Below are 13,470 nucleotides of genomic sequence, written 5' to 3' on the forward strand. Positions count from 1 at the left end.
AAATGTAGATATTTATAGTGATTGAATTCAGGGGCAGAAAGACCCAGAGATGTACATGTGGTCATTTATAAAAGTACATCAAATAAACAACTTTAGCTTTCGTTATAGTGTTCATTTCTGAATGTAGCGGAATAAGCAGTGCACGTGACCACAGAATCAAGACATGTTGAGACTTAGACAAAATGTCATTCGTAAGTGGGTGAGAAGTCGCCTAAAAATGTAAACTTTGCCTTCTGATAGGAAAGCAAAAACGACTTCGCCCTGTGATTATTTAATGTCACTTGCCTGGTTAGTTCTAGTTTTGTAGTGAAATGTATTCATCAAGGCATCAGTAGCTAGGCCTAGTTTATATCAATTATGTAGATAAACAAACTCTTGCCCATTCACACGCATTATGTTTTGATAGCTAATTGACCATTAACCCTTTTCCGAGTAAGGTAGTCACTATCAATTTCCTGCATGCTATCCTTTGACAATAAAACACACAAACTTGGGTTTTAAGATCAGAATGGGTGATCTGGATATATATTAACTGCATCTTATATACTATTTCATCATAAAATTAGTTTGAAACTGTGAGTTAACCAGTACTCAGTAGGCCTAACAGGAAATAATGGTGGGCATCGCTAAGTCTGGGATGTACCAGTGTATTAGATTGTCTGTTTTCTTAAATCATCGGGCAGATATATTCAGAAAAAATATACAGATCATTGAAACGAATGCTTAGATATTATTTTGTTAAAGATTAAACTTTAAAATACAAATTATGTAGGTCAGACACATATGGGACAATGCTATGTTGTGGAATTCGCGAGATGCGCTTTAAGGTCTAATCTGTTTTCTGACTTGACACGGGAAAAACAGCAAATCATACACTATTTATTTGCCCAAATTACTACAAGTACGTATACAAATAAATCATAAATTTGCGATCCTGTCAATGGACTGTTGTAATGAAGCTATATTATAATGAGTGATTACATTATGAAAACCTCGCCATCTAAAAATAGATGTACTCACGTCTGTTTTGATTCTGTAGGAAAGAAGGGACTGCAACATTTGATGGTGTGACTCCTATTTTTAAATGGACTCCTAGTTTTAAAATCCTAGCGAGACCTCTGACCATATGTCGCTACCGCACGGTGGCAGCAACTTAGTTTTTTTTTTTATATGCACTTGCAACGACCTCAAACCCCAACCTAAATGTCCATATAGAAAAAATGGGGTGGGAATATTTAGAGGAAACTCAGATTAGAAAACGGACTGCTATTCATTTTAATCCAAATTTGTATTCCAAATTTTTAATCTCAGAGCTGAAATGAGAAATTCTCATCCCTTATATTATATATTAAAATACTATTCAAGCCCTATATCAATACAGGTTTGGGGACTGGTTTAACGAATTACAAGAAGACAAGCCGATTTTACAGAAAATTCAGTCTTTGTTTATACAACAGTATATAATTTTGAAGGTCTTTTGTCAAAATTGTAATTATCCATTTTGAAAATGTTTTTGAATGATGGATTTTTAAACAGATCTTCTTAAGGAGATTAGGTTGTTTCAAAAATCTTGCTTGGGATCATATTGGCACAAATAAATTCAGGGTTAAACTCTCTTTGTTACAAGACAAGGTTCTAATTATTTGTGTTTATTGTTTGCTTTATACTGTAATAGGAAATATTTACTTTCTATAAGATGCATATTGCTTTAGGATTCTTTAGAATTAAAGGTTTGGAAGGAAACAAAGCTAATGTATGTTCATTATGTTGTTCCCACTTAGCAACAAAATGCAGGTCAGCAAAATAAAGTTAGAATTTTTATTCTGTACATTGAAATGAATTTACATGGCAATTTAAAGGAATATAATGAAACTTGTTTCGTGTGATACATGATCATTTTTCTGGCTTAGATTTTTTGGAGAGTCTTGAAAGAGAACCATCTTTAGATTTAGAAAATGCATGTTTTATGATCTAAAATGTTTTTTAATTCCATTCAGTAATGTTCATATGTGAACCTTGAATTTTTTTATTTCATTCTGGAAAACCCCTGGAAATGACCTGAAAATTTATCTTTTGAAAAGCGTGGGAACCATGTAAAAAGCAAGTGCAGCCTTGCCCATCTCTTGTGTACTCAGGGATATAGGACATCCATCCACAATTTTTCATGAAAAAAGCAATTGCAGCCCTACCCATCACTTGTGTACTCAGGGATACAGGACAGCAGTCCACAAATTTTCATGAAAAGACAGGTGTAGCCATTACCTTCGCCTATGTACTTGGGGTATGTAGGACAGGCCTGCTGTTTTCCTCATGTCATAAGTGACTTGTGGAAACATGAGTCACATCAGCTTAGTGGATAGCATGCTTGACTTATGACTGAAAGGATGCCTGTTCAAATTTAATCATCATAGCAGCTCGTGTGGTCTTTTTGGGAAAATCACCTTTTGGTTTTTAACCATGGCACAAAATGAACTACATATGTTGCCTTGCTGTAAAATGTCAACCCAAACCAAGGGAAGTCAAGCATGCATAACATATTATGTTTCATTTCTTTTTTGGAATATCAGATTTTTGTCAGGGTTCTGATGTGTCATGGTTATTAAAATAATGAACAATTTAGATGACATTACCAGCAAGGTTTTAGACTTGATAAAATTCTTGTTGTTATAGCCATTTTTCTCTTTTGCAGACCAGGGCAAGTCGCCATGTTGCCAGATGATAGCCACAAGAAGAAGATTGTGGACATACTAGCAGCACGAATTCCAGCCTTTACTGACATCTTTGATGAGGAAACATTTTACATATTTGCATTTGTTCTTATTTTGGTTTAAATTTGTGTGGCAGTGTTTTTGTCACGGAGATTCACAATTAAGGATGCTGGTCACACTGACTGAGTTACTTTGCTTTGGTCACTGAAAAGCTTAGTTTTAGTGAAGATGAAAGCACCGGAGATATTTTTATTTTGTGTAGTGTACAGTATAACCTTTTGGTGAGTGAGAGGCAAGGAGGATTGCATATGTTTGCTCATATTCGGCCACAGTAGATTTTATTCAGTTCTGTTCAGTAAACTAAAATAAAAAGGGAATGTGAAACTTCACATTATGTATAAAAAGAAACGAAAAATCTACTCAATTATTTTTTGGTATTTCTAGAGGAACTAATTTTTTAATTTTACTTTGAGCAATGAGCATTCCCTATAGTTTCGCATCATAATAAAACCTAACAGATATGGTTTTTATTATGGTGTCAGTTTAACAAAAATTACTTACAAAGTTTTCAGAAATCAGTACACATTAATATATAAAAACTGCAAACTTCACTAAGTCTTTCCATAGAAACTCCCAGTCATTAACAGTAAGTATTTTGTTCATTTATACATGCATATGCATGCAACTGTGTACAGTTTATACTGATTTAGTAGTTTGTGTTTAAATTACATAATATTTACATAACAAAAAGGCAGGCATGTAAATTTATTGTTTATATTTAGATTAATGTTTGTGATATTGAATTCTTTTATAGCAGCATTATTCTGATGTGTTTATTTATGGAGGCTAATGGGTTTGTGATGTGTATATTTGTTTGCATGTATGTATGTTTGTGGATTGTTACTTAAAATTATTGTGGCATTAAAACTATACATAATAGCACTCTTTATTATTGAAAGCAGATTATGTAACAAAATATTACAAACAAACAATTAGGCTGAGTGAAGATGAGAGAGTTGAAATAAAATATTCTCAATATAGATATGTTATGTGAAATATGAACTGATTTTGGTGTGCACTAAAAATGCCTCAATATAGTCAATTGTGACATTAATGTAGGCAAAGAATTTTTGGTATAACTTTTTACAGATGAATTTTATTTAATAAAATGTAAGCAATTTATGTAAAGATGTTTCATTGTTTAAAGATCTATTGAAAATTATTCGTTTAAGTATTAGTCTCAGTAGAATATTTAAATGGAGTCTTGAAGACGTTTGTGTTTAAGAAGTAGGCAGTTCAAGTCAGGATCTGGATTATCTCTGTCTTCTCAGACAATATTTTCTGAGCTATATGTGTTGCTGTGTTTGTACACATTTTGTATTATGCTTTAGGTACATATTATATATTTATTCTTTGCTTGTAAAATTGTTAAAATTTGTCTCCTGTATTGTAAAGGCTCATGTTTTGTAAACAGGCTGATACGTTTGTAGATGAAAATGGGTTGGCACTTTACCGAGACTAATAAATAGTTTTAGATTTCAATTTTGTTAGCTATATATAGATCAATAGAGTTGAATAAACACCCCAGCTCCATGCATGTCTTTTTCATAAAAGGAAACATCATGCGTAGATGCAAATAAATGATCAGTTTTGTTTTCTGGATTGGCAAACCTGCTCATTGTATATGTTATCATTAAATTTTGATGAGTCACCAGTAAATCCTTGACGAGATATGTAAACGATTTTAATCATGGCATCAACAAAGAGACAACATCTATTATTTAAAATGAATGAACTTGGGGCCTGAACATTTAACATTTGTATATCTGTACATTTTTTCCAGTCCAACCACCGAAATGAAAAGATTAACTTCCACAATAATTGTTGCTGTAATTAGTATTGTTGATATTACTGTCACAGCAATTCTCTTCACTCATGGCAAGGACTTTTACCAACATTTTGTGATAGCTGTTTGGGAGTTTGCCTTTGACAGGTCATTGTTTGACTTGTGGCTGCAAGGAATGCTGCGTTTTTGTGTTCAAATTGGCATGCTGTTGGCATTGTTGGTAAATACGAAAGATTGTTTGGCACGATTATAGTCTTTAAAAAATTGTCTGACACTTTTGCTTGGTTTTATATGGATGTATGCATTTATCAAACTTTTAGTATGGTCAGAAATAGAAAACAATCTGTACAGTTTCTGCAAGCATTAACGATGATCATCATGAAGAACGTAAGCCTCTCTTGCGCAAAATGGATTGTCGTGAAAATTCTGCAGCAGGAGATGCATGTAATCCCAACAGCAACATGCATCGTGGAAAGAAAACTACAATTTTACACCTTGTGTCCTACTCCAAACCAGATACATCTCTTCTTTTAGTGGCCTTTTTCTTCCTGACAGCAGCGGCTGTAGGTAGGTATCAAGAGACTGGTATTTCAAGTTTATGATATTTACATTTAAGGCAAATAATGCATATACTCTCATAAGTCAAATCCAACTGCAAACTGGTGAGAACCAGATCTGCCATCACATAATGCACCAGCAGATCTTGGTCTCCTGTTTATTAATCAGTAGAAGAAACAATGTATTCCCTGATCTCCTGGCACATTATACAATGGCAGGTCAGAGTCTTCGTTATTTTAGTTGTAATAAACGTATGAGTGAGTGAATACAGTAAGATTAAGAAATATTTTAATGATGCACTTCAGATTTTTCTCATTGAGGGAGGCACGAAGTGTTACTGATCTTTAGGACATATCCTTTTGTCGTCATCAGTTGTTGGAATGGCCAGTCGTAGGAAGCATTGTAACAGAGAATTATATCTTTAATTTTTAATTATATTTTGGATATTTTGAGTCTGATAGTAGCTCTGTCATGCACAGCATTATCAGTTCATCATGTTTATTGAGTACAGTTTTGCTTTTTGCAATTTTACATCAATTTTGAGAGTTACGTTGGGCTTCATAATACGCTGTATCTGTAATTTACAATGCTTTTTCCTTCTTTTGTTCAGACATTTGTTTAAGGCAGATGTACTCCACGCATTATGGGTTTGTGTAGTCAACAATGATATTCATATATTCAAATTTTGATATTCCTTGTTAATTGCATACATATATTGTCATTTATCTGAAAAAATTGTTTTAATTGGAGGAAAATTACCAAGCATGGAAATAGTTGAATAATGTACACTGCAATATGCATTGCATCCTCTGGTAGCAATCACTTGCTGTAAACAATATTCTCTTAATCTGCCAGGGTCCCATTTTCCATTCTCTGCAGTTAAATAAAAAAAATCCATTGTAGCCTCACATCCACTGCCACCTTCCTTACAGTGAAAATGTGTCTATCCTGCATGTTTGCTCCTATACAGAGGTTACATTGTGTGCTTCATTTCCATTTCAGGTGAAATCTTTATACCATTTTATACAGGAAAGGTTGTGGATGGAATTGTAATTGACAAATCTGAAAGGGAATTCACCAATGCTATTATAATGATGCCACTGATATCACTGGGCAGGTAAGTGGTACTGATTTTGCCAAGGTGTGTGTGTGTGTGTGTGTGTGTGTGTGTGTGAAACTTAACTCATAAGTTGAATATAATATTATTGACTTAATTCTTACTGTAGTAAAAAAAATAATAATATTGTAACAGTCAAAAGGATGATAATACTGGTGAAGGTTCCAAACCTGTAATTTAAATATCTTGATATAAAGTTGTTGTTGTTCTTGGGTTTAACGCCATTTTTCAGCACAAGATAGGCTATACATAGCGGCCAGTATAACTGGTGGAGGATGAACCCTGGAAACCCAGGGAAGAACCACCTACCCACGAGAAGCTACTGGCAGGCTTTCCCATGTACCCATGCTAGCCGAGCCTTTGACTCAGAGCCACGCAGACAGAGGTGAGATGGCAGTGATCCGGAACGGTGAGCACTTTAGACCACTCTGCCACTCGGGGCCCCTTTGATATAAAGTAACCTTGATTAGTAGCTCCGGGATTTTATACATTTTGTCACAGTGCCTGATTGTACAATGCAACCTGTCTTTATTGTTTGAAGGCTTATGTTAAGCAGCAGTTTAAAATTGAATACCTTTGTAAGTGTACCTAATTCTTAGATGAGATGTAGGCTGATACCTTTGTGTTCTACTTTAAATGATCTCTGCTTCCAACATTTTTCTGATATCTAGTAACTGCAGTCATCTAAATACAGTCAATTCCACTTATTTGCATCATGTGCATTGGCCAAGGAATTGTATGCAGTTATAAGGATGATGCAAATAAACAGAGTGGATAAATTCAAAGGGAAATAACCTCCATCAAATAATAATTATGTCTTTAGATAGATGTTTAGAGGGATAGATTGATAAGTGATTAATATCAGGGACAAGGATCAGTTGACCCCAAAGAATTATACCAGTTTACATGGAGTACCAGCACTAATCAACACGCATAGATTGTTGTCAATTAAGTATTATTTTTAAGAGGCTGTTTCTATTTTCTTACTTTCAAGGGGTTAAGTAGTTTAACACCTGAGTATGTTAATTGTTTTTAAAGTTTCTAAGGAACATTAATACAAGGAGTACATAACTAACTCAGACAATAATTTATCTATACAAAAAGTTCTGGTGGTGTATTAAGAAACCTCATCCTTACGCTGGTACATTTTCATTGATTAGTTTGCAGCATGATACTTAACAAGTACCTAATGTTATAGCTTTTAACTCAGTAGATAATTTAATGAGCAAGACTGATTTATGACAACATAATATTTGTAATTTCTGTCTGCGTGGGTTCGAGTCTCGGATTCGGCCAATGTGGGTATGTGAGAAAGTTTGCCAGTAGCTTCTCGAGGATCGGTGGTTCTTTCTGGGGTTTTCTTGGGTTCTTCCTCCACAATTAATACTGGCCGCCTTGTATAGCCTATCGTGCGCTGAAACCCTACAACAACAACAACAACATTTGTAATTGGTAGGCATGATATGTCTTTGTGATAACAGTATATTGATCTTGTATAATTTGTACTCAGTTATATTTGTTTTCTTTTATGTAGTAGGTGTTAACCTTGTAGACTTTCACTAATTAAAGAGATATTATCTTTTGTCTATTCATCTTAATCACAGGATCATACTGTAGCTATTATCTTATTATGTCACCCTGGATAAATACAGGATATTATTATTATTATTATTATTATTATTATTATTATTGTGATTATTATTATTATAAGAAGAAGGCGATGATGGTGAAGATGGCATTGGCTCTGTATCTTTGGAGTCATTCTCTCATTCTCCACATTGTTGTCACGTGAATCTAAATAGGGACACATATGTTGTCATCACTAACCTTTACAAATCATTTTGCTTCAGCATCCAGTGCAGCATATATCCTTTTGTGGAATTCGGGAGGGGGTGTCTCTTTAATATGGAGCTTTGTTGGCATTGTCACTTTGTATGGACCTACTCTTTGCAAAATAATTCTGAATTGTATTATTTTTAAGCTCTACTGTCATAGTTTAGAAGAGCTTATTGGACAGCCTGTTGTATGTCCATGATGCATCTATCCATTTGCACAAGTTTATTAGTATTGATGCTCATAAACTACAATGAGAATTGCCATGAAACTTAACACACACATTCATCTCTTTTTCCAGGTGCTCTTAAATGAAATTGTTATTATTATTTCTTCCCCTTAATGAATAGTCTTACGAACATACATGTTTCACTTCTTATGATGTCTGGATGCTTGTAAATGAAAATGGTACCAAGCTGACCCAACCACTCTGGTGGCCTACTGGTTTTAGCATCCACCTCGGATGCGGGAGGTCATGGGTTCGATCCATGGTACAAATCGCAGCCTCGCTTGGCACTCAGGATTTAGATGTTAGTGTTAGGACGGGTCAGCCTGGTATCAGGATAATGTGACTGGGTGGGACATCATGCTACATGTCTGCGTCATGATGCCCTAGTGCTAGACATCACTATAAACTGCCACACTGCAGACATCGTAACAATACGACTGATTTTTTTTAAAGCTACGTTGAAAATCCAAATCACACATACACACCAAGCTGACTTTCAAATTGGTCCATACAGTGGCCATCTTGAAAATGTTGTTATGGCTATTTTGCCAGAAAAGTCCTAGTTGCTCCTAAATGAAAATAGTGTGCATCTGATGCCCCATGTGGCCATCATAGCATCCATCCCAAAAAATCTTGTCAATGTTACTTCTCCAAAATGAAGAGCAGCATGTGCATTTCAACAAAATCTTTCAATAATGTCATGATGGTCGGAAATTAAATGGTGCTGATCTGATGTCTTATGTGACAACCATGGTGGCCATCATGAAAATCTTGTAATTGCTACTCTTCTTAAATGGAAATGTCATTTTGAAACAGGGTTTTCATCAGAAGAGTTCTTACAGTGTCTGGTTGATTCAGAATGACAACAATGCTTATTCTCAATATGGCACCCCAGGTGGCCATTATAAAAATAATTGTTATGTCTGCTTCTCATAAATGGATGGCTATATCATCATGGGGTTTGTGATACCTAGTTGGTACAAAATAAATATGGTGCCGATCACAATTCTGGTATGGCTGCCATGACAGCTGTCTTGAAAATCTTCCTGTCAGTACTCCCCCGGTATGAATGGTGAGATTGACATGGGGATATCTTCTCAAGACTTCAAATTATGTGCATATATTCCTTCATATCAGTATATGCCTGTTTTTATCGATAAAATGCCTCTGTACCTGAAAAAATGAGACTGTTGATATTCTTGAGCTAACTTATTGTTTTCATAAAACTGTAGTCCCATATATCAGCTGTGATTGACAGCAACAACACAGCATCATACAGTTAGTTGGCTTATCTCATTGATGGATTCAGGCATGGCAATGGTATATACGTACTTAATAATTCTACCTCCCTAGTATGTTACAATAGAAAAGATTAACTGCAAGATGGCCCATTTCAAGGATTGTCAAACTAACCATTGGCTTTATCATACTCAAATTGACCATCTCCTTTTGGAAAATTTGATTTAATCTGTCCAGGACTGCCAAATATCAGCTTCTATCTTCGTCATCACAACATCTGTCCTTTTATCAGAAGTCCTTCAGCAATGGTATTGTTCAGTCGCTGGGCCTTAAGCTTGAGAACAATTACTGGTCATGTCTCTTTAAAAAATTTAACAGCTCTTCCAATAGACTGCTATCTCGCAGAACAAGACTTTTAAAAAATCTTCAAAAAACATCATTGATATTCTCAGAGTTGTGTATTAAATGTTTAAATATCGAGCTATTTTTTTGTCATGGAGTTTATTTTATTTGTATACCATTTGTGCTCTTAATTATTCTTGTTCTAAGCAAATTGAATGACCATTTGTTTGTTTTTTTGCTGGGAGACTGGCTTGGTTTGGATTTTGCAGGTTCTTATTTATAAATGACCACAAGTCATGTAATGTAGCCATACTGAAGTTGAAAGCCTTCACTCACACCAAGTCACTAAAACTAAACATTTTATATGGTGTATGTAAACATTTTAGCCAATTACTTTATAAGTGAAATTACTTTATAAGTGAACTCTGAACCAAAGTTGTTAATTGTGTGTGGATTGAGTTGGTGACTGCCAGTGACAATACTGGAATGGGATAACATTACTGTCGTGGCGTTGACCTTTAACACTCTCCATTAAAAATGCAGCTTCTGGAAAGGTCACCAACTCATTTCTTTCATTTTTTTACTCAAAAATATTGTTTAGAATATAATTTTCTCCTTCAAATACATTTCATGATCACATTAACATTAAGAATATAAGCCCTACTACATCCTAAATGTAGCCCTCCCAAAGATGAAAATTTGTCTTTTCTGTCTATGATATAGTCAAGGGGCATCAATTACTTTGAATTACTTCCCCTTGCTGCCTACAAGACTAGACATCATTCACTTCACTTTCCAAAACCATATGGATATTTAAGCTATTTTCTTTCCATCCTTTGAGGAATTTGTTATTTCCAGATGTATTAAAGATTATTCTATATGTGGCATACATTATGTTAGGAATAGTGACCATAATTATGTGAATTGTTTTGTACCTATGCGGACTTAGGATTTGCAATATATGACTGTGTGACTCTACACACCCACATTTTTGTATTAGAATATGTTGTAGTTCATGTCCATGCACACTACTTATGATAATAATAATAATAATAATAATAATAATGACGACTTTGTATAGTGCCTAATCTTTAGAAGCTCTAAGCGCTTTTCAACATTAAACACCGATAAGATACAAAGACATATATAACGATACGATTACAAAAACAAACACCATGAAATTAGAAAACATTAAAAAAACATGCTGAGAATATTTAAGGTAGGAAACATTATTAGGTCTTTAACTTTGTTCTTGCAGTCGAAATAAGTGAGTTTTGAGAGCATTCTTGAATTGGATTACTGTGTCTTTGTGCATATGTTCAGTGGGCAATTCATTCCACGTTGCTGGGCCCTGGTATGCAAAAGAACGCTGTCCATATGACTTTGTTTTCATTGTGGGAATAATGAGTATACGATTGTCAGAAGAGGAGCGTAGGTATATTTCTGGTGTGTACACATGAGTGAGGTATGTTGGACTAGAGTCCGACAGTGAAACGTAGCACAGAGAACAAATTTTGTGTTTGATTCTGGATCGAATGGATAGCCAGTGAAGGGTACAGAGCAGTGGGGAGGTGTGCTCTGATCGTGGTACTCTAAGCATAATCCGAGCAGCTGTGTTTTGAAGTTTTTGAAGTTTCTGGAGCAGATATTGAGATGAACCTGACAGAATTGAAATAAAATAGTCCAGTCTTGAAAGTACTAATGAAAACACAAGTGTTTTAGTGACATTGACTAAAGATATTTGTGAATGGAGCGGATGCGTTTCAGCTCAAGATATGCGGTCATTTATATGTTCATGACATGTTGGTGCAATGTGAGAGTACTGTCCAGATTAACACCTAGGTTTCATACTGATTGTGTGAATTGTGTGAACTTAATGTTGGTGTTGCTGATATTTATTGTTTGAGGTAAAGGATGTGAATGAGAAAGTTTTTGTTGTGATCAGAATGTCCTCAATTTTATCATCATTCATCTACAGCTTGTTACATGTCATCCATGATTTCACATCAGAAATGCACCTCTCTACACCTTGGATGGTAGCATCAACTTCAGTTGGGTGGCTAGATTTCTATATTGGGTGTCATCAGCGTACAATTGATGAGACACTGGAAGATGATCTATGACACTTGAGAGCGACTGAGTGTATAGAATGAAGAGAACAGGTCCAAGAGCAGACCCCTGTGGAACAACACAACATTGATCAACTGGGCTGGAGTGTATTCCATTTGCAGATACAACTTGTGTCCTGTTAACCAAGTAGGACTTGAACCACAGTAAGGCAGTATCATGAATGCCAAATACATGCTGGTGACGGTGAAGTATTATATCATGGTCTATTGTGTCAAATTCTGCAGACAAATCAAGGAGAGTGAGGACTGTAATCTTTCTTCTATCCAATGCAGAGATAATGTCATTAACTACTTTTAGAAGAGTAGTTTCAGTAATGTGGCAAGGGCGATATGCAGATTGTACATTGCTAAAAAGACTGATTGAATTCAGATGAGATACAAGCTGGGATAGAACAAACTTTTCTAAGATTTTTTATATGAATGGGAGATTAGAAACTGGGCGGTAGTTCTTTAAATCGTTATGGTCTAGTGTTGGTTTCTTCAGCAGAGACTTTACATTTTGAAAAATGATGGGAATTCTCCGGATGAGAGAGAGGTATTAATAACATCAGTTAGTGACGGCAATACTGGATCTAAGCACTCAAGCAGCAGTGATGTTGGAATTGGATCAAGTTCACATGACTTTGGTGCACTCTTCATCAGGATTGTATGTACGAAATCCATAGTGGCAGGTTCAAATGCTGCTAATGGTTGCCGCTCAAATTCTGTATCCCATCTGTATGGAGATGACGAGTCAATTGAAATTGTGATGTCAAGCTTATCTCTAATGGTTTATACTTTGTCACGGAAGAAATTTGTAAACATGTCCGGAAGGTCGACTGGAGAGAAGGTAGTTGGAGGTGGTGTAGATTTGTTCCTTGACATTAGCTTGTTAGTAATCTCGAAAAGCTCTTTGCAGTTGGAACTTTCCATGATCTTATTAGTGTAGTGGGCTGATTTTGCTGCATGGACTATATTTGTGACATTCTTCTTAGCTGCTTCATAGATATGCTTATGAATAGTGAGTCTGCTGGAAAGCCAAAGCCTCTCAGCTTTACGGCAGTCTCTTTAAGCAGCGTGAAGCTGGTCCCTAACACTGCTATACCATGGAGAACACTTTTGAATTGATACTCGGCACTTGGTAGCTGGGGCATGTTTGTCGAGCAATGAACGCAGGCAGTTATCGAGTTGTTCTGCTGTAGCAGGTAAGCAAGTTTTTGGGTTTGCTTGGATGTCATGCATCACCCCTGGTATAGTAGGTGTCTCTTACATTTTTAATCAGTTAATTATGCATTTAATTTTTTCCTCTTTCTTACTTTGGTGTTTCAGCATCAGTTGTGACTATGCAGTATATTAAATGCAAGAATGCAAACCAGTGAGAAATCCCATGACTCGGGACTTGCATTTACAAAGTTTATATCATGGGCTATGTGTAGCATATGTACCAGTTGGTCTGAGAATACATGGTCAAGAGTTCTAAGAAAAACTGC

General features: G+C 35.4%; 1 protein-coding gene across 4 annotated transcripts in view; it reads left to right on the forward strand.

The window, feature by feature from the left end:
- The first annotated feature begins 4,809 nt into the window (after window positions 1-4,809).
- The window catches only part of LOC149774044 (ABC-type oligopeptide transporter ABCB9-like), a 63,241-nt gene continuing 54,580 nt past the window's right edge, over window positions 4,810-13,470 (forward strand). For all 4 annotated transcript variants that reach the window (XR_016417075.1, XR_016417076.1, XM_089945857.1 and 1 more), the window contains exons 1-2: window positions 4,810-5,121; window positions 6,115-6,229. Coding sequence is in view for 2 of the 4 variants with exons in the window: in XM_089945857.1 (XP_089801983.1) it covers window positions 4,962-5,121; window positions 6,115-6,229 (275 nt within the window). In the remaining 2 variants the exon portion in view is untranslated. The remainder of the gene's footprint in view (window positions 5,122-6,114; window positions 6,230-13,470) is intronic.

The sequence above is a fragment of the Sinohyriopsis cumingii genome, unplaced genomic scaffold (genome assembly GCF_028554795.1).
Source record: "Sinohyriopsis cumingii isolate HCF-2022 unplaced genomic scaffold, ASM2855479v2 utg000441l, whole genome shotgun sequence".
In the NCBI taxonomy this organism is placed as follows: domain Eukaryota; kingdom Metazoa; phylum Mollusca; class Bivalvia; order Unionida; family Unionidae; genus Sinohyriopsis; species Sinohyriopsis cumingii.